We start from the raw sequence: 24,253 nt of genomic DNA, 5'->3' as shown, positions 1-24,253 counted from the left end.
TGTTGATTTGATTAAAATGCCGCACAGAGTACTTTTGGTGGCATTGTGACTGACAGGCCACAGAGCATTTACGTGTATCTGGAATCTCTTGAACCACAGATCTTCTAAGGCATAAGTGATAGCAAAATAAGGTTCACAATAGTTAGATTTGATATGTGTGTGTGCATTCACCTTCAAATTTTACTTTATAGCTTTAGGTTAAACAGGGACAAATATTTAATCCTTAAACCTCTTGAATTTGGGGTTGGGGAGATGGCTCAGCAGTTGAGAGCATACTGCTCTTGAAGAGGATCAGTGTGTAGCTCTAGCACTCGTGTTGGGTGGCTCACAGCTCTCTTGTCAGCTACGCATACATACCCACAGACAAAAGACATAATTTTTCAAAGTAATAAAATAAAAAATTAAAACAAAACCTGAATTTAGCCAGACTTGGTGGCTTATGCCTGTACTCCCAAGACTTGGGAGGCTGAGTTCAAGGGCAATTTGCCTTATATAGTGAGATACTGTGTCTCAAACAAAAATCACTTAAAATTGTAGATGTGGTAGTGGTTCCCAGATTAGTGTCAAAGCTAAGTTTATTCAGGGGACATTCTTTGCTCTTTTTGAAAAATACTGTTTCTACAAAATGAATGTATTTTATTATCAGTACATTCCTGTGATCTCAGTACACAGAAAGCTAAGATGGGAGTTTGAGGCCAGCTTTGAATACATAGTGAGTACTGGGTTAACCATGGTTACACAGTAAGACTGTCTCAAAAAACAAACAGATAAAAAAAATCCCTTGTATCACAGGACCACAGTCTGTTCTGTACCAGTAATTATGATCTCTTCAAAGGAAATGTTTTTCCTTAATGATAGTTGTATTTTCAGAAGGGTTTTGTGCCCACCCTCTGATTTATTTAAACCTAGAATAAATATCTCCAAGACTGAACTGTTTTTTCTTAGTAAATGTTAATAAGTCCTTATAACACTGGACTCTGCTCTCTTCCCCACCGAGGAACCTGAAGAGATTGATGCAGATGATGAGCTCGAGGACACCTGTGACAACAAGGAGGATGACCTGGGGGCAGTGGAGGAGCAGCGCAGCGTCATCCTGCATCTCTTGTCACAGCTCAAGCTGGGCATGGACTTAACGAGAGTAAGTCACAGGCCCGGTGCTGTACGGCTGACAGCAGACAGCCCACTGTGGTGCTCGACATCTGCAATCCTTTGACGGGAGGATGGTGAACTCAAGGCCAGCCTGGGCTGCTTAGATGTCTCTCACAAACATACTTGAGACGTGGGTTCCATCGAAGGCTGTATAGGTAGAGGTGAAAGATTGTTCCCCATGCTCACTTGTCATGGAACATTAAATAGAAAGCCTTTTGCCTTTAGAATTCAGTTTTTATCACTGAAAAGTCAAAAACACTGTCCTTTTGTATGTTTGGGTTGGGAGGCGTGTTTAACTGAGACTTTCTGTGCTTGATAGGAGCTTTTCCTTTACACTGTGTATTTATATGATGTGTGTGGTAGTGTGGGCAAGAGTCAGTTCTTTCCTTCAAACTCCTTTTACTTCAGGCTTTAGTTGGTATCATTCTGATCAGGAAATATGTTCACATTTAGCTGTTGTGGTTCTTGTTGAAGTAGTCTGGCGAGGGATTATCTGGTGTTCATTGCTATGGTGGTTTTTGTCCTTACTAGAATTTAGGTTTAAAAACCATAAAAGCAGCATTGAGGTTTATGAGACATAGAACACTTATTAAGAATCTTCTAGTAACTCAGGTGGAAAGGCTCTCTTTTGATAAATCAAATGTTATGTACTTTCCTTATTTGTGTTTTATTAACTAAAAACATTTTATTGTTGTTAATTGAGCACTATTCATACAACATTTAAAGGAATGGTGCTTCCAAACCATAAGGAGTACGTGACACACGCATGTGTGTGCCCCAGAAGCAAGGGACTAAAGTCTGGTCATTGGCCTTGCAGCAGCACTTTTACCGTCCGAGCTGCCTCTCCAGCCCCATCTTCCTACATTTAAAATGATACTAAATGAGGATAGTTAAGCACGTCGTAGAAAATTTGGAAACAATAAAGCTGGATCTGGTGGTCCGCACCTGTAATCTCACTCATGTCTAGGAGACTGAGGCTAGAGGATTGCCTGAATTTCAAGGAAGCTGGGATACATGACAGGTAATAGTCTCCCATCATCTCACTGTCCCTAAAGTGTAGAATTATCTTCCAGGTTAATAATATGGAGGAGACCGACCATAGCAAGGATTTCCAGGCAACTGACATGAAACCCCTCCCACACTAAACTCTAAACGCTGCTAGAACTCGGAGTCTTCTAGAGCCCTCCCAGTTGTAGCTCCCTACTTTCCCTGTCTGTAGTGCTGAAGAAGGACGCTTAAAAGAAATCCCACTCTAGCTCAGAATTGAGTGACTCACAGATAACAATCTTCTGCTGAATGGGGAAGAGCAACCGAATTCCGCAACCGGAAAAGAGGCTGGATGCTCGCTTTACATCGGCATAAATAGTAGAAGAGGCCAGGCCCCGGCGGGCGGCAGGAATCCCTACAGCATAGTGCATAGTGCCTCACTTGAAGTGTAGTCAGGTCTGCTTGTCTTTATCGCTGTCACTGTGTCTGTACACCATGCCACTGTTAATACCTTGTAAGGAACAATCTGAAAAAATAAGTGAAGTGTTGGCTTCTTGCAAACTACAGGCTGGCCTTGAGTTTGTTAATGTTGCGCCTCACCCTCTACAGTCTGGACTATAGGAGGTTTAAGAAAAAGTGACTAGCCACCAAAAGTTTAATAGCTTTAAAAAGCACGCGGGGGGGGGGGGTGTTTTGTCAGGCGGTGGTGGCACACTCCCAGCATGCGGCGGGTAGAGATAGAGACAGGTAGATCTCTGTGAGTTTAAGGCCACCATGGTCTACAAGGGCTAGTTCCAGGACAGCTAGGACTGTTATACAGAGAAACCCTATCCCCCCCCCCAAAAAAAAAGAAAAGAAGGAAGGAGAGGGGGAAGGGCTATTTTGATAGATGAAGGAGGTAAACATTTGAGTCGCTGACTTCAGCTTCTTGTAAACTCTTGGAAGAGTTTCTTTCTTCCTGAAGAAATGAGAAGATGATGTGTGTGAACCCTGTAAAGTGCACATCTCAGAGTTCGAGCATGTGGTGTAGACGAGCTCCTGGACATCCCGTGGAAAGGGCGGGCTAGGAGCTGTGCAGGGTTCTCTGCTTCTGTCAAGCTGTGGCCTGTCTCCAGGTGTGAGGACCAGACGAAGCCAGGATGTGTCTGGTGGATGAGCATCTTCCCGCAGAAAAGACAGCAGCACCTAGGAGGAGCTAGCTCTGGAGCCTCTCCAGGAACCAGCAGTGTAGATTGCTTAAAATTAAACTTTCCTCGGGTGGTGGTGGCGCACGCCTTTAATCCCAGCACCCAGGAGGCAGAGGCAGGCGTTTCTCTGTAGTTTTGGAGCCTGTCCCGGAACTAGCTCTAGTAGACCAGGCTGGCCTCGAACTCACAGGGATCCACCGCCTCTGGGTGTTTTGTTTTTGAGATAAGAGCTTCACTGCGAGGTTTAGGCTGGCTTTGAACTCTTGATCCTCCTGCCTCTGTCTCCTGAGTGCTGGGATTGAGGCCTGAGCCATCATGCCTGGCTCTTTTTTTTATTGTATTGTTTTATTTATGTTTCTTTTCTTTAATTCATATTATTTCTTTCCTTTAAGAAATTAACTGAGAGAATGATTACTTGGTGGGCAAAATGGGTATGAACTTCTTGGGACTTTTGAAAAATCCTGCCAGTTTGCTTTCTCAAAGAGTTGAATCATTTTGCATTCTTCTGCTTCTGCCTTAAGTAAAACATTTAATCTGTCTTGCTTTGGGCTATTAAAACTTCTCTTCAAAATTACTCATTTGTGCTAAAAATTAACTTTGAGTTACAATTGTTGCTTTGGTGTGTGATATATCTCTCTAGTCTGTTCTGTCATTCACTCTCAGTTCCTCTCTTCCCTCCTCCCCAGGCTGTAGAGCTGAGTATGGCCTTGAACTTGGAGTCCTCCTGCCCCCACCTAAGTGTTTAGATTAAAAGTATGGACCACCTTGCCCAGTTTCCTGCGATGCTGGGCAGTGAACATGGTCCTGTGTGAGCCTAGGCCTTGTACATGCCAGGCTAGCACTCTGCCCACTGAGCTACGTACATCCCCAACCCTTGACCTTTTCGTTCTCAGGAAATGGATTTTTCAACTAGATGTTTTTGTTCACTTTTATGGTTTGAGTGTTTCGTCTATAATTATATGTGCACCCACGTGAGTGAGTGGTGGTCCCAGGAGTCAGAAGAGTGCACTGGGTCCTTGAAACTGAAGTTACAGATGGTTCTGAGCCATCATATGGGTCCTGGGAACCACACTGGATCCTCTGTAAGAACAGCAAATGCCTCTGTCTGTGAGGCTATTCTCCAGGAAATAAAACCTTATCATCTACAGATTTTTTTAAATAATTTATTTAATTTTATTTTATTTGTGTCAGATTCCCTGGAACTGGAGCTACAGACAGTTGTGAGCTGCCATGTGGGTGCTGGGAATTGAACCTGGGGCTTCTGGAAGAGCAGCCAGTGCTCTTAACCACTGAGCCATCTGTCCAGCCCCTACAGATTTTTTTTGTTTGTTTTGTTTTATTAAGATAGTTTCTTCTTATTGTGTAATCCTGTATCTTAGTTTGATTCTCTGTTTCTGTGATAAAACCCTGACTGAAAACAACTTGGAGGAGAAAGGGTTTATTTCAGCTTACAGCTCACAGTCTCTTCATGAAGAGAAGTCACGTCAAAGCCCTGAAGACAGGGCTGGGTGGTGGTGCGCTCAGGCAGAGGCAGGTGGATCTCTGTGAGAGTTAGGACAGACAATGCTGTTACACAGAGAAGCCCTGTCTTGAGGGGTGGAGGGAGCCTGGAGACAGGAGCTGATGCAGAGATCATGGAGGATGCTGCACACTGAACTATTCCTTGTGGCTGGCTCAGCCTGCTTTCTTATACCATCTGGGACCACCCATCCAGGGGAGCAGATCAAGAAAATGCCCACAAACATGTCTTCGGGCCAGTCTGATTGATGTAGTTTCTCAGTTGAGTCCTTCTCAAAAGAACCTGGCTTGTGTCCTGTTTACAAAAATTAACTAGCACGTGCTGGCTTGGCCTCACATTGGAAGGGGTCTGCCTCATGCTCCCAAGGGCTGCCATCTTCAGCTTCCCACAATTTATTTTTAAGAAGAACAGGATGTGGGCCTGAAGAGAAAGGCTCAGCAGTGAAAAACAGGTACTGCTCTTGCAGCGGTCCTAAGTTTGGTTCCCAGCTCCCTTGTTAATGCAGCTTACAACCACCTGTAATTGAGGGAAGCTGACACCCTCTTCTGGTTTCCACTGGACCTGTACTCACCTGCACGTACCGTACACAAAGACACACATATACAAATAATTAAAAATTACATTAAATCTAAAAGAGAAATGGCATGTCTCATACAGTACAATGTGCCTGGTATATTCATGCAGCCTGAAAGCCCGAGGTCTATAGAAAATCCGTTGGACACGGCCCCTGAGTATTCTGTGCTGCTCTGGAACTCATGTCAGGCCTCTGTCTAACCATCTTTTTGTCTTGAATTTGTATTTAATCTTAACCATTCAGGCAGAGTCTCATCTCCTTTTAAACATGCTTGGGGTTTTATTTTGTCTTGTTTTTGTTTCTTATTATAAAGACCACATCCTTTTGTTTGTAGCAAATGCTCTTAAAAGATAGAGGTAATTATTTTCGGATATATATCTATATATAGATATATTAATTATCCCTCTTAATTGATTTGCATTGATGTTTTAGGTGGTGCTTCCTACATTTATCCTGGAGAAGCGCTCCTTACTAGAAATGTATGCAGATTTCATGTCTCATCCAGACCTGTTCATAGGCATCACCAATGGAGCCACGCCCGAGGACCGGATGATTCGCTTCATTGAGTACTACCTTACCTCATTTCATGAAGGCCGGAAGGGAGCCATTGCTAAGAAGCCGTACAATCCTATCATTGGGGAGACTTTCCACTGCTCCTGGAGGGTGCCAAAGGGCGGAATGGCATCTGGTTTGAGTGGCAGCTCTTGCACTTCCGCTGGCACAAATCATGCCCCTCTGTCGGAGGATGTTCTAGCCCAGGGGGTCTCAGACTGTTACACTATCAGATTTGTCGCTGAGCAAGTTTCCCATCATCCTCCAGTCTCAGGATTTTATGCAGAATGTACAGAAAGGAAGATGTGTGTAAATGCGCATGTCTGGACTAAAAGCAAGTTCTTAGGCATGTCCATAGGTGTGACAATGGTCGGAGAAGGTGAGTAGAAAGATTGTTCTCCAGTTTTTATATCAAACATGCTAAGCTTGGAAAGGCTGTATAGGGATTAATTGTAGGATTTTTGAGATTTTTTTTGTATGTATATGAATATTTGCCTACATATATGTTAAGTGCACCACATGTATGCAGTAACCACTTACAGGCAGTTGTGAGCTACCATATTGGGGACTGGGAACTGAGTCCCTGAAGTCCTCTGCAAGAGTAGCCAGTGCCTGTAACTGCTGAGTTCTCTCTCCAGCCCCTAGTTAGAGATTTTAAGTGTTACATATACTGCTTTTTTTGCTGTTGTGCTCCAGAATGTATATTGAGACACACTAGAATACTGTGCTCTTAGTATGAACAAATAGAAATTCTCCTTGAAATTATATTTTAAAAATTTAAATATAAAGATTTTTAGGTTGTTTTTAGACAGGGTCTTACTGAGTAGCTCTGGCTGGCCTGAAACTCTGAACTCACTGAAATTACAGGGGTTCACCACCGCACTTATAAAGTGTTTTACTGTGGAAACTTGGCAGCATGGTGGCACACCTTTAATCTCAGCACTCCGGAGGCCGAAGCAGGCAGATCTCTGGTAGTTTGGGGCTAGCCTGAACTACATTGTGAGTTTCAAGGCATATATAGAACCTCACTTTGTTATGTGCTCCTGAAGGAGAGCTGTTGTTACTCGTTTTCAGTGGAATAGTCTGGCATTGTAGCCTCTGCTTCTCAGATATGTAAGGAGGAGCATGTGCCACTTTCAACTGTGAATCCTGAGGGGGGGTACAGTACAGTGACTTCTTATTAGCTGATCCTTTCTTGTATTCAAGTATTAACTTTTGGAAACTAAACTGCCTTCTGTTACCCTTAGCAACAAGTAAAAAGATGAAGGAATAGAGAAATTGTGAGATGCTCAGTCTGTTAGGTCCTTGCCTTGCAAAAAGGCACCCCAAGGTCAGGTGCCCAGCACCCATGACAGGAAAGCCAGGCATGGCAATGGGTACGCAGTAAGTGACCGGCCTCAAAAGAAAATGGTGACTGCAATACTCGGAGGCTGAGGCAAGCAGAACTCTGTAGTTTCAGGCTAGCCTTGTTACAGGAAGCCGCGGGATGTTGACCTCTGGTCTCTGTATGCATGCATAAGTATATGCATGCACAAACACACACACACACAGTTGCATGGGATTTATTTTGTTATTTATGTTCTTCAACATTAGGGGGAAATTAGTTTAATTGCTTAGGTTTTAGGATTCCATGAGTCTTACTTTCCCTATATTTATTAAAATCAGATTGAATCAGAATCTCTGTGTAGCTCTGACTGACTTGCTACTCGCTATGAAGACCAAGTTGCCCCAAATTCACAGAGATCTATCTGCCTCTGCCTCTTACGTGCCAGGATTAATGATGTGTGCCACCACAACCAGTTCCATTTGTTTTTGATAATTCTATAATTTTAAATGTTTATTCTAACTCATAATTAGAATAAGGCACCTAGTGTATGGTCCCATTCCTAGAGAGGTAAGGACAAGTGGATCTAGACTCACGGGCCAGCCACCTTTGCATCCATGATGAGGTCTAGGCTAGTAAGAGACCCTGTCTCCAAAACTGAAGGTGAATGACATCTAAGGAACTACAGCCAAGATTGTCTCTGACCTTCGTGTGCACATACAGACGCACACTCACTCACAATAAGTGAAGTGTAATATGTAAAAATTGAAGGTACTAATGTAGCTTGGGTATGCTTAGTTTATCATGCAGATCAGTTATTCACTATTATTAATCCCCCCCCCCTTTTTTTTTTGATTTTCGAGACAGGGTTTCTCTGTAGCTTTTGGTTCCTGTCCTGGAACTAGCTCTTGTAGTACCAGGCTGGCCTTGAACAAAGAGCATGCCATGTTTTATTTACCAAATTCAGAAGTTATAAGAGATGTAAGAGGTCTAAGTGGTGATTTTCAAACAAATATTCTATTGGGGGATTCTATATCAACGATGTTATATTAAAGTAGCAAAAACATATAAAAAGGGATTAATAGCCGGGCGGTGATGGCGCACGCCTTTAATCCCAGCACTCGGGAGGCAGAGGCAGGCGGATCTCTGTGAGCTCAAGACCAGCCTGGTCTACAGAGCTAGTTCCAGGACAGGCTCCAAAGCCACAGAGAAACCCTGTCTCAAAAAACCAAAAAGAAAAAAAAAATAATAATAATTATATATTTATTATTATTACTAGACAGGAGAAGAAAACTGTTTCTTGGAAGAGACGTTAACCACCATCATGCTTTTACATTCAGGTGTCCTTAGTCTGTTGGAACATGGAGAAGAGTACACATTTTCGCTGCCTTGTGCATACGCCCGGTCCATTCTTACTGTTCCTTGGGTAGAACTAGGTGGCAAAGTCAGCGTCAACTGTACAAAGACGGGATACTCAGCCAGCATCACTTTTCACACTAAGCCGTTTTATGGCGGCAAACTGCACCGGTAAGAACTTGAAGGTGTCTGGGTCCTGCTCTGCTCTTTGATCTTGTACTAACTAGAACTCCTTGTTCTTTTCCTGCTTTGTCTTCTGTAGAGGAGACTAAGGCAGGGGTGTGTGTGTGTGTGTGTGTGTGTGTGTGAGAGAGAGAGAGAGAGAGAGAGAGAGAGAGAGAGAGAGAGAGAGAGAGAGAGAATGCACAAAACTGTTAGCAGTGTTCACCGCACAGGCAAGATGTCTGGAGTTCAGATTTGCTGGTGTATTTGGTGGCTTTCCTGTGACTCTCTAGCCTTAGAAGACAAAGCGAGGGGATCCCCATAGCAAGCTAGCTAGAGCTCTGACTCAGATTAAGAGACTGCCTCAAAGGATAAGGTGGAAAAGCAATGGAAAAAGATTCCTAACAACAGTCTTGGTCTTACGCATACACACACAGGCAGACATGTGCAAGTACACACAGTTTTGGTTTGGGTTTGTATTTCAAGACAGGATTTCCCTGCTGTCCTGAAACTTGGTTTGTAGATGAGGCTTTCCTTGAACTGACAGACGTGTGCCACCACCAGTTAACAACCACACACAGACAGACGGACACACACAAAAAAGGAAAGAAAGCACTCTGGATATTCAACCTTGCTCTAAAACAGCACTGATGCCACCATACTAACTCATGTGTTGGTTTCCTATTTCCCTATGAAGTTGCTAACGGCATAGAAACTAGAATTGTTTGTGGTCTGTGGCACAGTTCAGACCAAAGGAATTCAGAATCAGTCAAAGCTCAGTGAAGGAAGCCTACTACAAGCTAGGGTGAACATATGTCTAAACATAACACAAATTGAAGATGTGTCTAGGTGCTGGTCCTCTGTGGAGTCAGCTGCTGTGTCCTCTCCTGCAGGCCAGCCCCTGTAGCGCTCTTCCGGATCATCAGACAGGCAAAACAAGTTTTCCGTAGGATCTTGAGGCTGCCTACTCTTTCCTTAACCTTTGACAACTGTTCTGGAAGTGTGGAGTAGTTTTCCTATGAACTCTTTATTTTAAAAATAGTATCCATACAAGAATATACCAAGTCATGAATATTCAGAGGTCTTTACCTCACTATGGCAGATCCCTAACATCCTGGAGGACTATCTTTGATTGATAGTTTATTTCCCTCCTCTCCTGGGCTAACTACTGCCACCCTGGGAACCACTGTGCTGATTTCTAATACCACACATTAGTTTTAAAGCCTGCATACACTATGTTGTCTTTTATACTCTACTTATTTTGTTCAGTTCTAGGTTTTTAGATATTTCTCCTCGTATACTTGCAGGAGGCAAGGCCTGTATCCCGTTGTGTAACTATGCCACAACTGATACTTCATATCTTATTTGCTTACTTTTTGGTGTGTGTGTATGTTTATGTGCATGCCTGTAAGCCACATGCATGCAGGTACCTATGGAAGTCAGAAGAGGGTGTCAGATCCCCTGGAACTGTGTCGGGGACCAACCTCGACAAAAATACCTCTCTCCAGGCAGGGTAAGGGCATGGGGATTAGAAATACAGTAAAGAATATGAAAACCCAGCCGGGCGGTGGTGGCGCACACCTTTAATCCCAGCACTCGGGAGGCAGAGGCAGGTGGATCTCTGTGAGTTCGAGGCCAGCCTGGTCTAGAAGAGCTAGTTCCAGGACAGGAACCAAAAGCTACAGAGAAACCCTGTCTTTTTTTTTTTTTCTTTTCTTTTTTTTTTAGTTTTTCAAGACAGGGTTTCTCTGTAGCTTTGGAGCCTGTCCTGGCACTAGCTCTTGTAGATCAGGCTGGCCTCGAACTCACAGAGATCAGAGTGCTGGGATTAAAGGCGTGCGCCACCACCGCCCTGCGAAACCCTGTCTTGAAAATCAAAAAAAAAAAAAAAAAAAGAATATGAAGACCCAAATGAAAATAATAAAAGGGAGAAAGATATTGGCTAGTATCAAGAGGGAATTCGCTCGTGTTTAATTTCCAACTGCTTAAAATAGCCCTGACCCCAAAAGTTAATAGTAAGACAAAAGACTGACTTTACAGGATAACAAGGAAATGAACCTACCAATTGAAAGTTGCAGCTACATTCATAGCTAAACATTCTGTTGCTGAAACAAAACAAGTCACCAAGTCACACCCACGCCTTAGACCAAAATACTCTGTAGGCAAACCACTCCCTGGGTGGAATCCCAAGTTATTTTTATAAAGGGAACTGGAACTTAGTGGATCCTTAGACTCCTGTTTGAGGTAGGAACAAACAAACTACTTCCTTATTTCAGGAGCAGGGGGTCTGGCAATTAGCCACACCTGTTGACCACAACCTTGAGAGAGCGGAGCTCTCTGATTTACTACTAGGTAGGACCTTTGAGGTAGTGAAATCCCCGTGCTGGGAGACTCTCACTCAAGTCTCGGGATAACACGACCCCCACCCCCCAGTAACTCACGTAACTCACGAGAGACCGTCCTTGGTGCAATCACACGAGGCTTTAATTGATGAGACGGGAACCAGTACACTGGGGTCAAGACTCATAACCCACACAGGGGAAGAGTTCGACCCTGAGTGACCTGGAGAAGGGGTTTTTATAGGAAGAAACCACAGCCCAACAATCCGAAAGGGGCAGGGAGGGTGTCACAGAAAGTCACAAGGGGACAACTCCCTGCCTCTCAAGATCACTCGAGGTCATAATCACCTAGTTCCTAAAATCACAAGGGGACAACTCCCTGTTTCTCAAGATTATTCTCCAGATTACAATCTAACTTTATCTTCAGCTAGTTCCTGAAACAGTCTCTGACCTTTGGTCAAAGTGGAAATAGGCCTTTTTGGGCCTCCACAGAACTGGAGTCACAGGCAACTATGAGCCCCCTCAATGTGGGTGCTGAGCACCAAAATGGTTCCCTTTTGAGAGCAGCAAGTGCCCTTCACCTCTGAGCCATCTCTTTAGCCTTTACAATGCATTTTAATTTTGACAGCTGTTTATATCGTTTCTAACTTTTGCCTATCACAAATAGTTCTTCTGGATAGGGTTGGGGATGTAGCTCAGAGGTAAAACATTTACCAGCATGCACAAGGCCTGTGTCTCCCTAACACCACACACTTGATCATTTGTGTGTGGGTACACGACAGTGCTGCAGACACTGGGTAAATGTATATGTAGATGCGTACAGCACAGAGGACAGGCATGTCAGAGGTAGCCACGGTGACACGTACAGTGAGTTAGATGAAAAGATAGTGTGGACATTCTTGAATTAGACTAGAGAAGGGTAGAGCAGAGCACAGTTGTGTCCTTTAATTTCCTTTTGTTCCCTGGCTGCCTTTATAGTACAGTGACCAAGTTAAGTAACTATGAAGAGATGGTCTGGTCTTTCATCTAAAAGTATGCCAATGTCGCAAGCCTCTATGGGTCCCAGGCAGGTGCGAGACGGATAGGCGCACCATGCAGAGTGAGTTTGGATATAGTCTATTTAGTAAAAGGGGGGGGGGGGCACAGCAGCAGCAGCAGCCTCTTCCAAAGAGAAACAGGGCAGAGCACAGGCTGGAAGCAGAAGGAAGGATCACACTTGCCTCAGCAGAAGGGGGGAGTGGGTGGAGCTTGTCTCTTAAAGGAACAGGACAGACTGTTACAGAGATAGCTCAGTGGTTAAGAGCGCTTAGTGCTCTTGCAGAGGACTCAGGTTCAGTTTCCAGCACCCTCATGGCAGCTCACAACCACGCGTAACTCCAGTCCCAGGGGATCCAAGACCTTCTTTTGACCTCTGCAGGCACCAGACATGTAAATGCTAATCACATATATGCAGACAAAATATCCATGCACATAAAATAAATAAATCTAAAAATTTTTTTGAGAAATAATGTAGTTGTAAGACTTTAAGACAATCCTGAAGCTATTTTTGACAATTCTGAATCCTCTCAGCCTCTGTGCCACAGTGCTTCCCCTCCTCCCCTGGGAACCAAGGACCTAACAGCTACACTCGCACATACTCAGTTCCTGAACCCATATATGTATGTTTTGATTCAGTCCCCTGGGAAACAGGGTCAAAATGACCTCTTACTTCATCTGATCTGGCAACAGCTCTCCAGTCAATTATTGGTAATAGCCCTTTCGAATAGGCCAATCAGAATAGTCAAAGAACAACCCCCCCCCTTGCTTCTGTGGCCCCTTTAAAAGTAGACTGTACCAGCTATTCGAGGTCCCTCGGCTTCCCGAATGCTGGGGGATCCTGTCATGACAGAATTAATAAAATCCTCATGCTTTTGCATCGGCTGTGGTGTATGAGATGGTCTCTGGGGGTGACTCCTTCTTGGTGTTTGGACGTTAGAGTCCAACAGTAGTGACCCCTAAACAGACATTTTGTCTGACTTCTAAGGAGCCCTTTGCAATACAATTTGTTTATTCAAATGGTTTGAAATACAATTTAAGAGTTCCTGCTCCTATAACCAAGTGGGTGTGTAGCTATGTTCTTTGTGTCCTGTGAATCACAGTTAGCAGTTACATCTGATTTGCATTTTGAATGTTTGTTCTTCACTCTAAACCATCATACCCCTAGGCTCCCAAGATCTGGCCCACAGACCCTTTGTTATTGGACTCTCTACCCACCTGTCTTGAGCTCTGAGTTTGCAGCTCACTTCCTTCCTTCCTGGTTTCCTGCCTTGTATACACACAGCTAATGCTACCTCATTCCTTGTGCTGCCTTGGGTCTCCCAAGTTTTCTTTTGGACCTAAATAAATCACAGGCTCTGGACAGTCATTAGACTTTAACCTGCCTGCTATTCCCTGAGTTTTGTTTTGTTTTTTTTTAAAGATTTATTTATTAAGTATGCAACATTCTGCCTCCATGTATGCCCACATATCAGAAGAGGGTGCCAGATCTCATTACAGTTGGTTGTGAGCCAGCATGTGGTTGCTGGGAATTGAACTCAGGACCTCTGGAAGAGCAGTCAGTGCTCTTAACCACTGAGCCATCTCTCCAGCCCCTATTCCCTGAGTTTTGAACTTACCTCAACTTTATTCTACAGGAAACACACTTCATTAAACATGTTTGACGTTTTTCTTTGTGCCTTCCACCTAAGCTACATCTGCACCGCTGTCTGCTGGCGTCCAGGTGCTGCCATTCACGTTACTACTTTCTAGGAACTCCATATGCTTCCATAGATCATCACCACTCCTCACGTTACTACTTTCTATGAACTCCATATGCTTCCATAGATCACCACTCCTCACGTTACTACTTTCTACGAACTCCATGTGCTTCCATAGATCACCACTCCTCACGTTACTACTTTCTAGGAACTCCATATGCTTCCATAGATCACCACTCCTCACTTTTCTGCTTTAGCCAGTGAACTTAGAATTTTAATTGTATTTCATATTTTTCTAACTATTAATGACTTATTCAAGTTTTGTATTGAATTTAAAATTGTGATTTTTGGGCTAGGCATGGTGACTCACAGCTTCAGTCCCAGTGCTTGGGAGGCAGAGGCAGATGGATCTCTGTGAGTTTGAGGCCAGCCTGGTATATAGAACAAGTTCTAGGACAGCCATGGCTACATGGAGAAACCCTGTTTAGGGAAAGAAAATCACAAATTAATAAGTATGGGTGGTTGATCTCTAGAACTTGAGGTGTTTTGGGCAGAAGGGCCAGTGAGGGAGAGCTAGATCATAGTGCTGTCACATTTGTATACTGTAACAGACATGGTAGACGTGACTGTCCGTTTGTGCTAATGACGTCCAGTCTGGTTGTTAATATTCTTCCTGAAGACTAAAACTGATGCAGCTGAACAGCCCTAGGGATCCGGAACAGGATTGGTCTTCACTGGCCCAGGGACTGGCAAGTTGAAATGTGGTCTCTAGCTAATTTAAAGTTGTGAATTCTGAGGACACCTTTGCTCCCCCCGCTGTAGCGTCACAGCCGAAGTGAAGCACAATGTTTCCAACACTGTGGTGTGCAGAGTACAGGGGGAGTGGAACAGTGTTCTGGAGTTCACCTACAGCAATGGCGAGACCAAGTGCGTGGACCTGACTAAGCTGGCTGTGACGAAGAAGAGAGTGAGGCCTCTGGAGAAGCAGGATCCCTTTGAGTCCAGGTATGTCACCCTCACGCCTAGTCTAGCTAAGCCCTTCACTAAGTTACTGCAGTTTATATCAGCTTTGCCATCTATTAAATGAAAGTGTTGGTCTGATTTATTTAACTTTAAAACCCCTTGCCAGCTATGACATTTTATGTATGAAAAATAATTGGCAAGTTTTTGTCTCCTACATTAAAACTAACCTGGCTGGCGAGATGGTTCTGAGGGTAAAGGTACTTGCCTACATGGCTGACAGCATAAATTCAATCTCAGAACCCATGTAAAAGGTAGAAGGAAAGCACTAACCCCACAAGGTTGTCCCTCTGACCCCACAGCACACTGTCATCTCCCTCCGCCAATAAACTAGCGCTGGCCAGGTTTTCACATAGTATCAGAGATCTGAATCGCTTCAACTTCATTAACATATTCTCACTTACACGCAGTATGGTGGTGGTGCACACTTTTAATCCCAGTACTCAGGAGGCAGAGGCAGGTAGACCTTTCTGAGTTCGAGATCAGCCTGTTCTACAGAGCTAGTTCCCAGACAGCCAGGGTTACACAAGAAAAACCCTGTCTCTAAAAACTAAAAAAAAAATTAGTTTGAGTAGTTATCAATTTATTTGCAGTTAATGGAACCACCTTCCCTCCTGTGGGTACAGTGATGCCCCAGACTCTTTCTTCCTTCCTCCTGTGGGTACAGTGCCCCAGACTCTTTCTTCCTTTCCTCCTGTGGGTACAGTGATGCCCCAGGCTCTTTCTTCCTTCCTCCTGTGGGTACAGTGATGCCCCAGACTCTTTCTTTCTTCTTTTTTTTCAAGACAGGGTTTTTCTGTGTAGCCTTGGCTGTGCTGAAACTCACTCTGTGGATCAGGCTGGCCTCGAATTCACAGAGATCCGTCTGCCTCCAAAGTGCTGGGATTAAAGGCGTGCTCCATTGCTGCCCAGTTTTTTTTCTTTTTTTTTAAGTATTCATGTACATTGGCGTCTTTTTTGCATGAGGGTTTTGAGTACCGTGGAACTGGAGTTACAGACAGTTGTGAGCTGCCACATGGTTCTGGGAATTGAACTAGGTCCTCTGAAAGAGTAGCTAATAGCTAGTGCTCTTAACCACTGAGCCATCATTCCAGCCCCAGGACTTATTCTTTATACTGTGATTTTCCTCCCCATGGTCAGTGTGATTAAAGTTTTATTATATTCAACCATCTTTTGGTTTCATTGATTTTTCTTTTAGAACCCTTCCACTTCCAGTTTCTCCATATCCCCAGTGTCTGTCTCTACTCTATGTTCTGATAGAGATGAAGCGCTCGTGGCCGTAATTTATAGTTCCCAGCGACCGATATGGTGCTCATATGTTAATCTCAAATTAATGAGGAAGTAGCATCTTTCACAAAGCATTTTTTTTAATTTCTTTTCTATTGGATTATTTGTCTTCTCTTTGGGCTGTGGGGGTTCTTTGTACCTCAGGCTAGCCATGAACTCTCTGTACAGCCTAGGATAACCTTGAACTCGCTGTCCTGCGTCTGCCTCCTAAGCACTGGGATTACAGGATGCCCTGCCATGCCCAGTGTTATGTGGAGCTGGGGACTGAAGGCACCACCACAGGTGTGGGCAAGCCATAGCTCAACCTCCTGCATTTCAGCCTTGTAAAGATATCTCATGTTATTTGTTACTTTCTGAAAGTTTCCTAAAAACAGAATAGTTGTGTTTAGGAAACTTGAGAAAATGCTTCTTAGTTGAGCTTCTCAATTTAAAACCCATCAACTGGGGCTGGAGAGATGGCTCAGTGGTTAAGAGCATTGCCTGCTCTTCCAAAGGTCCTGAGTTCAATTCCCGGCAACCACATGGTGGCTCACAACCATCTGTAAAGAGGTCTGGTGCCCTCTTCCGGCACCAGAATATTGTATATAATAAATAAATAAATATTTAAAAAAATAAATAAAACCCATCAACTGTTGCGGCAATCTGGACATCACAACAGAGGTCCTGTCTGTGCTCTCCAACTCAGAGCTGCAAAATGATTTAGAAAAATGTAAATGTTAGAAATTATTTGGGCGGGGTCATGCTGGGAAGAGAGTTGGGAGGGGAAGCTGCGATCAGAATAAAAAAGAGAAAAAGAAAATTATTGTGACTTTTAAATTATCCTCTTTTAAAAGACTATTTGTAAAATAGGCCATTTTTAATTTTAGACGATTATGGAAAGATGTAACAGATGCTCTGAGGGAATCTGAAATTGACAAGGCCACAGAGCACAAACGTGCCTTGGAAGAACGGCAGAGAACTGAAGAAAGACATCGGACTGAAACAGGCACACCCTGGACAACCAAGTATTTTATTAAAGAGGTATGTTCTGTGTGCATTCCTGCGGGACTCTGGCTTCCCTGTTTATTGTTGAGTCGCTAGCTGCTGCACAGCTTTATGTTCAAAGTAGTCTATCTAGGGGCTGGGAGATGGCCAAGCAGTAAAGCCCTCGCTGTATAAGTGGGAGAACCTGAGTTCAGATCCCCAGAACTCACACAAAGGGCTCTAATTCAGTGCTGGGGAGGCAGAGACATAGTGAATCAGAGAGCTCCAGCCTCAGTGAGAGACCCTGCCTCAAAAAATAAAAGTAGCCAGCCAGCAAGGTGGCTCATGGGTAAGGCGCTTGCCACCAAGCCCAGTGATCTGAATCTGATCGCCAGGATCTACATGGTAGAAGAGACCTGTCTCCTCCAAGTTGACCTCCACACATATACACAAAATTAATTAATTAATTAAATGTAATTTTTAAAGTGTAAAAAAATGAGAATGCCTGAGGAAGATACCCACTTTTGAAATCTAGCACACACACATGCACACGCATACACACTCACGCACAGTCTAACTTAATGGGGAACTTTCTCGTGCACTTTCCACAGTTTGTTCAAGTAATATATCTTTCCTAGAGATCAGATAAAATATATTTGGAGACTAAAATGGGCCACAAATTAAATGCTAACCTAGTTCAGTAGTAGGAAGAGTAGGATAAGTTGACAATCCTTTACGTCACATCCTCAGCTCTGTTCAGTTCTAGCATCGCATTTTAACGAAGACAAGAAATTTCATTGGCCATGCGGGGGTTGCAAAGTGGTTAATGTAGGGTGTTTAGCATAGAGAAGGAAAATCAAAGGTGTTTTATAAGTTTCTTCACAGTAAATGGGGCTTGCGACATAGAAATTTGTATCAGGGACTAGAAGAATATCTTAGCAGTATAGTATTTGTTTGGCATTTTGAAAACTGGGTTTGGTCACCAGAACCAAAAGTTAAGTACTTAGCTAGCGCCCAAATTACCACCAAGCAAGTCTTGGAAATAACATCAGAAGATACTGTATAACAATCAAAAACACAGAGTCAGAACGTAACAGTGTGTTGCTGGCCTGCTGCAACATGTAAAACCCATGGCTTTTGTAGATCTTGAGCCACTGACTTGCAGTTGAACTAAGTGATGTTTAGATAGATTCCAGCTGCAGCAACCTAAAGCATTCGTTGTTATCGGTGGTTCAGAGCAGGGTGGCTGGTAACTAGCACTGAGATGAAGAACACCTTTCTTGTCAGTAGTCTTCCTCAGAAAACTAATGATCCTCTGAAAAGCCACCTCACTGTCATCTTTGCCCTCACAAATCCAGAATTTAGGGCCGGGCCGTGGTGGCGCACGCCTTTAATGCCTTTAATCCCAGCACTCGGGGAGGCAAAGGCAGGTGGATCTCTGTGAGTTCAAGGCCAGCCTGGTCTACACAGCTAGTTGCTGGACAGCCAGAGCTGTTAGACAGAAGAAACTCTGTCTTGGAAAGCAAAAAGCAAAGCAATCCATAATTCAGAGATTAATTCAGTATTTAAGAGCATTTGCTACCCTTGCAGATGACCTGGGATCAGTTCTCAGTAACTCCTGCTGCAGGGGACCCTCAAAAACCTGCACACACAGTACACATAAACTCACCTAGGCACAGATATGTACACATAGAGACTATGAGATAACTCAGTAGGAAATGGTGTATGATGCTGACTAGTTTGACTGTGGGACATGCCATGGAGGAGAAACAGCTCCCGAATGTTGTCCTCTGACCTCCATGTGTGCCTTGTTGCACACCCGTGACTGGCACTCACACATGCACATACAGTAATAATAAAAGTTTTTTTAATCCATAATTCATTTTAATAGCACCTGTACTTTTTCTTTTACCAACTTTTTTTTGATAAGAATAACAAATAGAACATTTTTACATCCCCCACCCCCTGTTTTTGTTTTTTTTCTTCTGGTGGATGGACTTCACATGTGCTAATACAGAGGTAGGAGAAGTATGTGACTGAAGTTGATTCTTTCCTTTTACCATGTTGGAAGGTTGCCAGGTTAAGTGGCAAGTGCCTTTACTCTCTCACCAGTCCCCACCTCTCTTTTTTCATTATTTATTTGTTTATTATTTACTTTTGGTGTTTTTCAAGACAGGGTTTCTCTGTACAACAGCTCTGGCTGTCCTGGAACTCACTTTGTAGACCAGGCTGGCCTTGAACTCAGAGATCTGCATGTTTTTGCCTCCTAAATGCTGGGATTAAATGTGTGAGCCACCACTGCCCAGCTCCATCTCTATATTTTTCTATGAACAAATATACATTTGTAATTGCTATTCAGAATTATACCCAGGTAACTTTGGGTTAAAGAAATGGGTATGACAGGAACAGATCTGTCTGTTGTTAAAAACTAGATCTGCACTGCACAGGAGCTCCGCTTGTCATACATGGCATTAACAGGATTTTAAGGGTAGCCCTGTTTCATTCTTTCATTCTTCTTCCCTTTCTTTTTTGAGACAGGGTTTCACTGTGTACCCTACCTGGCCTGGAACTCCATGTCAACCAGGTCAGCCTAGAACTCACAGAGGTCGGCCCGCCTCTGCCTCTGCCTCTGCCTCCCAACTACTTGGTTTAAAGCATGCGCCACCACGCCCAGTAGCACCCTGACATTCTTGCTGCTAGCAGGACATGTGTCTTAGGTTTTCTATTGCTGTGAAGAGACACTATAACCACAGCAAACTCTTCTAGAAGAAAGCATTTAATTGTGGCTGCTTACAGTACAGAGGTTTAGTGCATTATCATGGCAAGAAGTATGGCAGCATGCAGGCAGACATGGTGCTGCAGAGGTAGCTGAGAGTTCTGCAACCGAATCTAAAGGCAGCACAAAGAGAGCAACACTTCCTCCCCAACCTAGTCCAGCAAGGCCACACCTCCTAATAGTGCCATGCCCTGTGAGCTTCAAATCACCACCACAAGTAAACATCTCATTTATAATTTTTTATAAAGATTTATTTATTTAGTATGTATACAACATTCTACCTCCATCATGCCTGCACACCAGAAGAGGACACCAGATCTTATTACAGAAGGTTGTGAGCCACCATGTGGTTACTGGGAATTGAACTCAGGACCTCTGAAAAAGCAGTCAGTGCTCTTAACCTCTGAGTCACCTCTCCCTCATTTATAATTTATATGCAATACTGAGAACCGACCTCATTTTTTTGAGATGTATGTGTATGCGTGTTGATGTGCATATGTACATGTGCACCACATCTGTACACATACGGTACGTGAGGAAGCCGGAAGAGGGTGTCAGATCTCCTTGACCTGGAGTCACAGTTATGAACCACCCATGTGCGGTCTAGATACCAAACCTGGGCCCTCTGCAAGAACAGCAAGTGATCTTCACCGTTAAACCCTCTCGGCAGCCCCCTATCCCCACACACTGTGATGTCTACTGAAATAATGGGTTTGTTCCACCTAGATGTTCTTTGTGACTGCCCCTGGAATCATAGTTTAGAAATGCAAGCTTAGATCTGGGTCCCTTTGTCCCCTTGCTTGTGCTAGCCTTGACATTCGTGTAACAGACAGGGTGGAGGTGTGTGCTGTTCTTGCCTGCCCTTGCTCTGTGTTTGATCCCAGGTGAGAAGCACTGCAGGGAACCAGTAAGGCTGAGGGTGGTTGCCAGTCATGGGTTGTGAGCCTCTGTGCTCATGCAGGCTCTTCGCTGCAGGGATTCCTGGGGTGGCGTCCACAGCACTTAGCATATCATAGGCACTTCATAAATATATTGTATGAGAACTTTGGCTTCTCATGGCTTCCATCTCCTTTCCGCTAGACTCACTCAGTCCTCCTACCTCAGTCGGCAAGTGCTAGGATTATAGCTGTGTGCCACCCACCAGGAGCTCAAAGCCTGTGGTTTTTGTCCATAGAGTAAGGTGATTGGCTAGCACATCATAAATTGATTAGATAAATATATAATATTTATAGTATATAATATATAATAATATACATAAATGATAAGATCTCATAAAATGATGAGAGCAGTGTAAGTGCTGAGATCTATAGACCAGATGACTTCGTGGAATGAACAGCCTAGTGGTTGATACCTTGACGTGAAGGAAGACCCCATTATAAACAGTTGGAGTCAAGGACAAAGAGTAAACTCAGTTCTGCATTTGATGTTAACAAGTAGGGGTTTCTAGGCATAAGGCAGTGTGAAAGAATGGGTGAATGAGCCTGGTGGTGGTGCACACCTTTAATCCCAGCTCTTGGGAGGTAGGGAGTTCCAGGCCAGTCTCCAAAGCTACAGAGAAACCCTGTCGGGGGGCGGGAGGGGTTAAGTTCAGTAGATTTGCATTGTGGTCCTCAGGATTCGTTGTTTAAACAGGGCCCTGTGATCAAAGACAAGGCTTATGAAGACAGTCCTGATTGTTACAGGATATTATGAATTATGAATAGATTGAAGGAGACGTAGGGAAAGAGGCAGAATTCTAGCCTGAGTTTCCTAGCCCTCTAAACCTAGGCCTGCTGTCCTCATTACCCTGACCTGCGGCCACATCCCGCTCTGTCTGCCGCAGTCGGCTTTTCTGCATCGCTGCCATAGCTCTCCCCTCCCTCTGCTCTCTGGTCTGCACTTCATGAACATTTCCTTGTGCTTGCCTGCTACCTGTGTTCTGTGGGACTTGGTCTGCACCATCTTGGCAAATGGAAGAATTGTACAGGTGACCTCTGCAGAATTACATGTGCAAGAGTCAGGAACGGTATTTCCACACGGCACAGTTCCTTTCCTTGCCTCTGACAGAATCCCTGACACTAAGGGGGGGGGATTCAGGGCTGTAGTCTGTTTTGGTGTCAGGCAGCGGGCCTGCTGGGAGTTCAGGAAGGCTGGTTGTGTCACCTTGGCAATCAGGTCGATAGGAAGCAGAGCTGGACAAAATCCCCACAGTCCCAAGTCCCCCAGCAGCCCACGGCCTCCAGTGAGACCTTACTTCTAAAAGGTTCCTCAACCTCAACACACCATCAGCCTGTGGGGGAACCATTCACATTCAAACCGTGGTGTCCCCCTAAACTGCAAGCATGGTCTGGGATTGTATCGGGGATCCTCATTTTGCTATTGCTCCTGGCTGGGTTTCTGCCTGGAGATGCTGGCAGGATGCTGCTTTAATCCCTTTTACTTGTTTCAGGGAGATGGCTGGGTTTATCACAAACCCCTTTGGAAAGGAATTCCGTCACAGCCAGCAGAGTGACACATGCTTTCTGAGACTGGACCAAATGAGGGTCTCCTGTATCCCAAGCCCTCTCAGACGGAGTCGTTGCACTGAGTGACCTGCCTCCAATTGCACAGCCTGAAACTAGCTGAACACGAATGTACCTACTCGAGCTCATCACCCCGCAGCAAGACCAAAGTGTTCAGGACACGTGATGGGCCTCTCGGCAGCCTGTTCACCACCGTGAGCAATACCATCTTAGAGCCTTCCACCCCCCAGTACGTGTGTCATCTTCTATCTGCTCGAGCCCCTGTTTGTGCGGGGCGACAGATGACAGCAGTGAGAACTCAGCGACTCTGGTTCCTTTGTAGTGAAAAGTCAGGTCCCTTGCAGAGTGTTTGCTTTCTGTCCACACTGAAGTCCTCACTGCTCTTCCACACCAAGAGGGAGACTAGCGGGACCTACAAGTGGATCGCGCCATTGTGCCTGAAGTCAGTGTTCACATCCCAAGGCCTCTTCCTTCGGAGGCTGTGCCTGCGCCCGATGAAGCCCATCACTTGCTCTGTTGGAACTCTCTTTTAAAAGGGTATTTATAATTAGAATTGTAACCATGGAGGAATTTTTTTCTTCTGAGCATTTTAATATACTTGAAAACAACATTGACTTGAAAAATTTCAGAACATTTTTCAATACCTAGTTTTATTAAATATTACACTTAAGAGACAATTTTTTAAAATACGTTCATCTCAATATGAGATTTTGGCCTTTCTCAAGAACTAAGGCATTAAAAAAAATAGCAAATACTAAAAAACAAAGCTGTTACTTTTTCCGTACCTCTTTTCATTTGTAGGTTCATATTCAGTATTATGTGCTCTCCTGAGTAAGTTTGCTTTATCTGACCTCTGTTCACTCAGAAGTTAAAACTAAAGCCTGTTCATGTCTGTCAGTAATTCAATTATGTCCGTGACTGAGTGCACGCAAAGTAGGGTTTATTCCATTTCTAAGGAAATCTAGAAGCTGAGGAAAGTGTGAGATAGAGGCAGGAATGTGCACTCAGGTAGAAGTTGGGTTTTTATTGACATTTTAGTGGGAATTGCCGGCCATGAACTGAGTAGTGCTAATTATGGTTTCATTTGTTTGAGTGTTTGCTGAGCGCCCCCTCGTGGTGCTGGCCTTTACTGCAAGCTCCCTTCACTGTCCCAGAGTGGTGCCTTACCCTGCTCCTGCCCATGGTCTTCCAGCTGGTGTGCGGAAGGAGCGCACACCTGTCACTCAGCCGCCGAGCCAGGCCGCTGTGGCTGTGCTCTGAGAACCTCTTTCTTGAGAAGGGTTAAAAGGATGAAAACAGCAACAGTGATTTTTTTCAGCAAATTGTAAATTAAAAGAATTGGTTTGTGTACAACCATTTTAATGATTCCCTTTTCATTTTTGCTGTGAAGTGCACTGAAAAAAAAATCTCAAAATGAGCTATAGTTCATGTGTTGGGAAAATTGAAAAATAATAAAAATAGAGAACAGCAATGTTGTCGTCTGCTTTATGAGTGGAGAGAAATTTATATTTGTGATGCACGTCCCCCTCCCCCACCCGCCACTTGCAAAGGAAATTAGTTCTTTCCAGGGGAATCTCCCTAGGGAAACAAACCACACGCTTTTATTCCCAGCACGTGGGAGGCAGATGCAGGTGGATCTCTGAGTTCAAGACCAGCCTGGTCTGCAGAGAATTCTAGGACAGCCAGGGCTACACAGTAACCCTGTCTTGACAAAATAAACAAACAAACAAAAAACAAACAAATAAATAAGTAAAAACAGAGACCACCTGCTTCTGCCTCCTGAGTTCTGGGATTAAAAACATGCACCACTATGCCTGCCTAG

The 24,253-nt window shown here is 44.2% G+C and overlaps 1 protein-coding gene across 2 annotated transcripts in view; it reads left to right on the top strand.

Moving 5' to 3' along the window:
- Osbpl11 (oxysterol binding protein like 11) overlaps positions 1 to 23,900 on the top strand; it is a 77,234-nt gene extending 53,334 nt beyond the window's left edge. For both annotated transcript variants that reach the window (XM_075965912.1, XM_075965903.1), the window contains exons 8-13: positions 998 to 1,138; positions 5,849 to 6,347; positions 8,633 to 8,819; positions 14,707 to 14,889; positions 17,058 to 17,211; positions 22,359 to 23,900. In XM_075965912.1, coding sequence (XP_075822027.1) covers positions 998 to 1,138; positions 5,849 to 6,347; positions 8,633 to 8,819; positions 14,707 to 14,889; positions 17,058 to 17,211; positions 22,359 to 22,421 — 1,227 coding nt within the window. In that variant the 3' untranslated portion in view covers positions 22,422 to 23,900. The remainder of the gene's footprint in view (positions 1 to 997; positions 1,139 to 5,848; positions 6,348 to 8,632; positions 8,820 to 14,706; positions 14,890 to 17,057; positions 17,212 to 22,358) is intronic.
- The last annotated feature ends 353 nt before the right edge of the window (positions 23,901 to 24,253 follow it).

Source organism: Microtus pennsylvanicus, chromosome 1 (genome assembly GCF_037038515.1).
Source record: "Microtus pennsylvanicus isolate mMicPen1 chromosome 1, mMicPen1.hap1, whole genome shotgun sequence".
Taxonomy (NCBI): domain Eukaryota; kingdom Metazoa; phylum Chordata; class Mammalia; order Rodentia; family Cricetidae; genus Microtus; species Microtus pennsylvanicus.
Note: the sequence above shows the minus strand (reverse complement) of the source record. Positions and strands in the feature narration are given on the sequence as shown.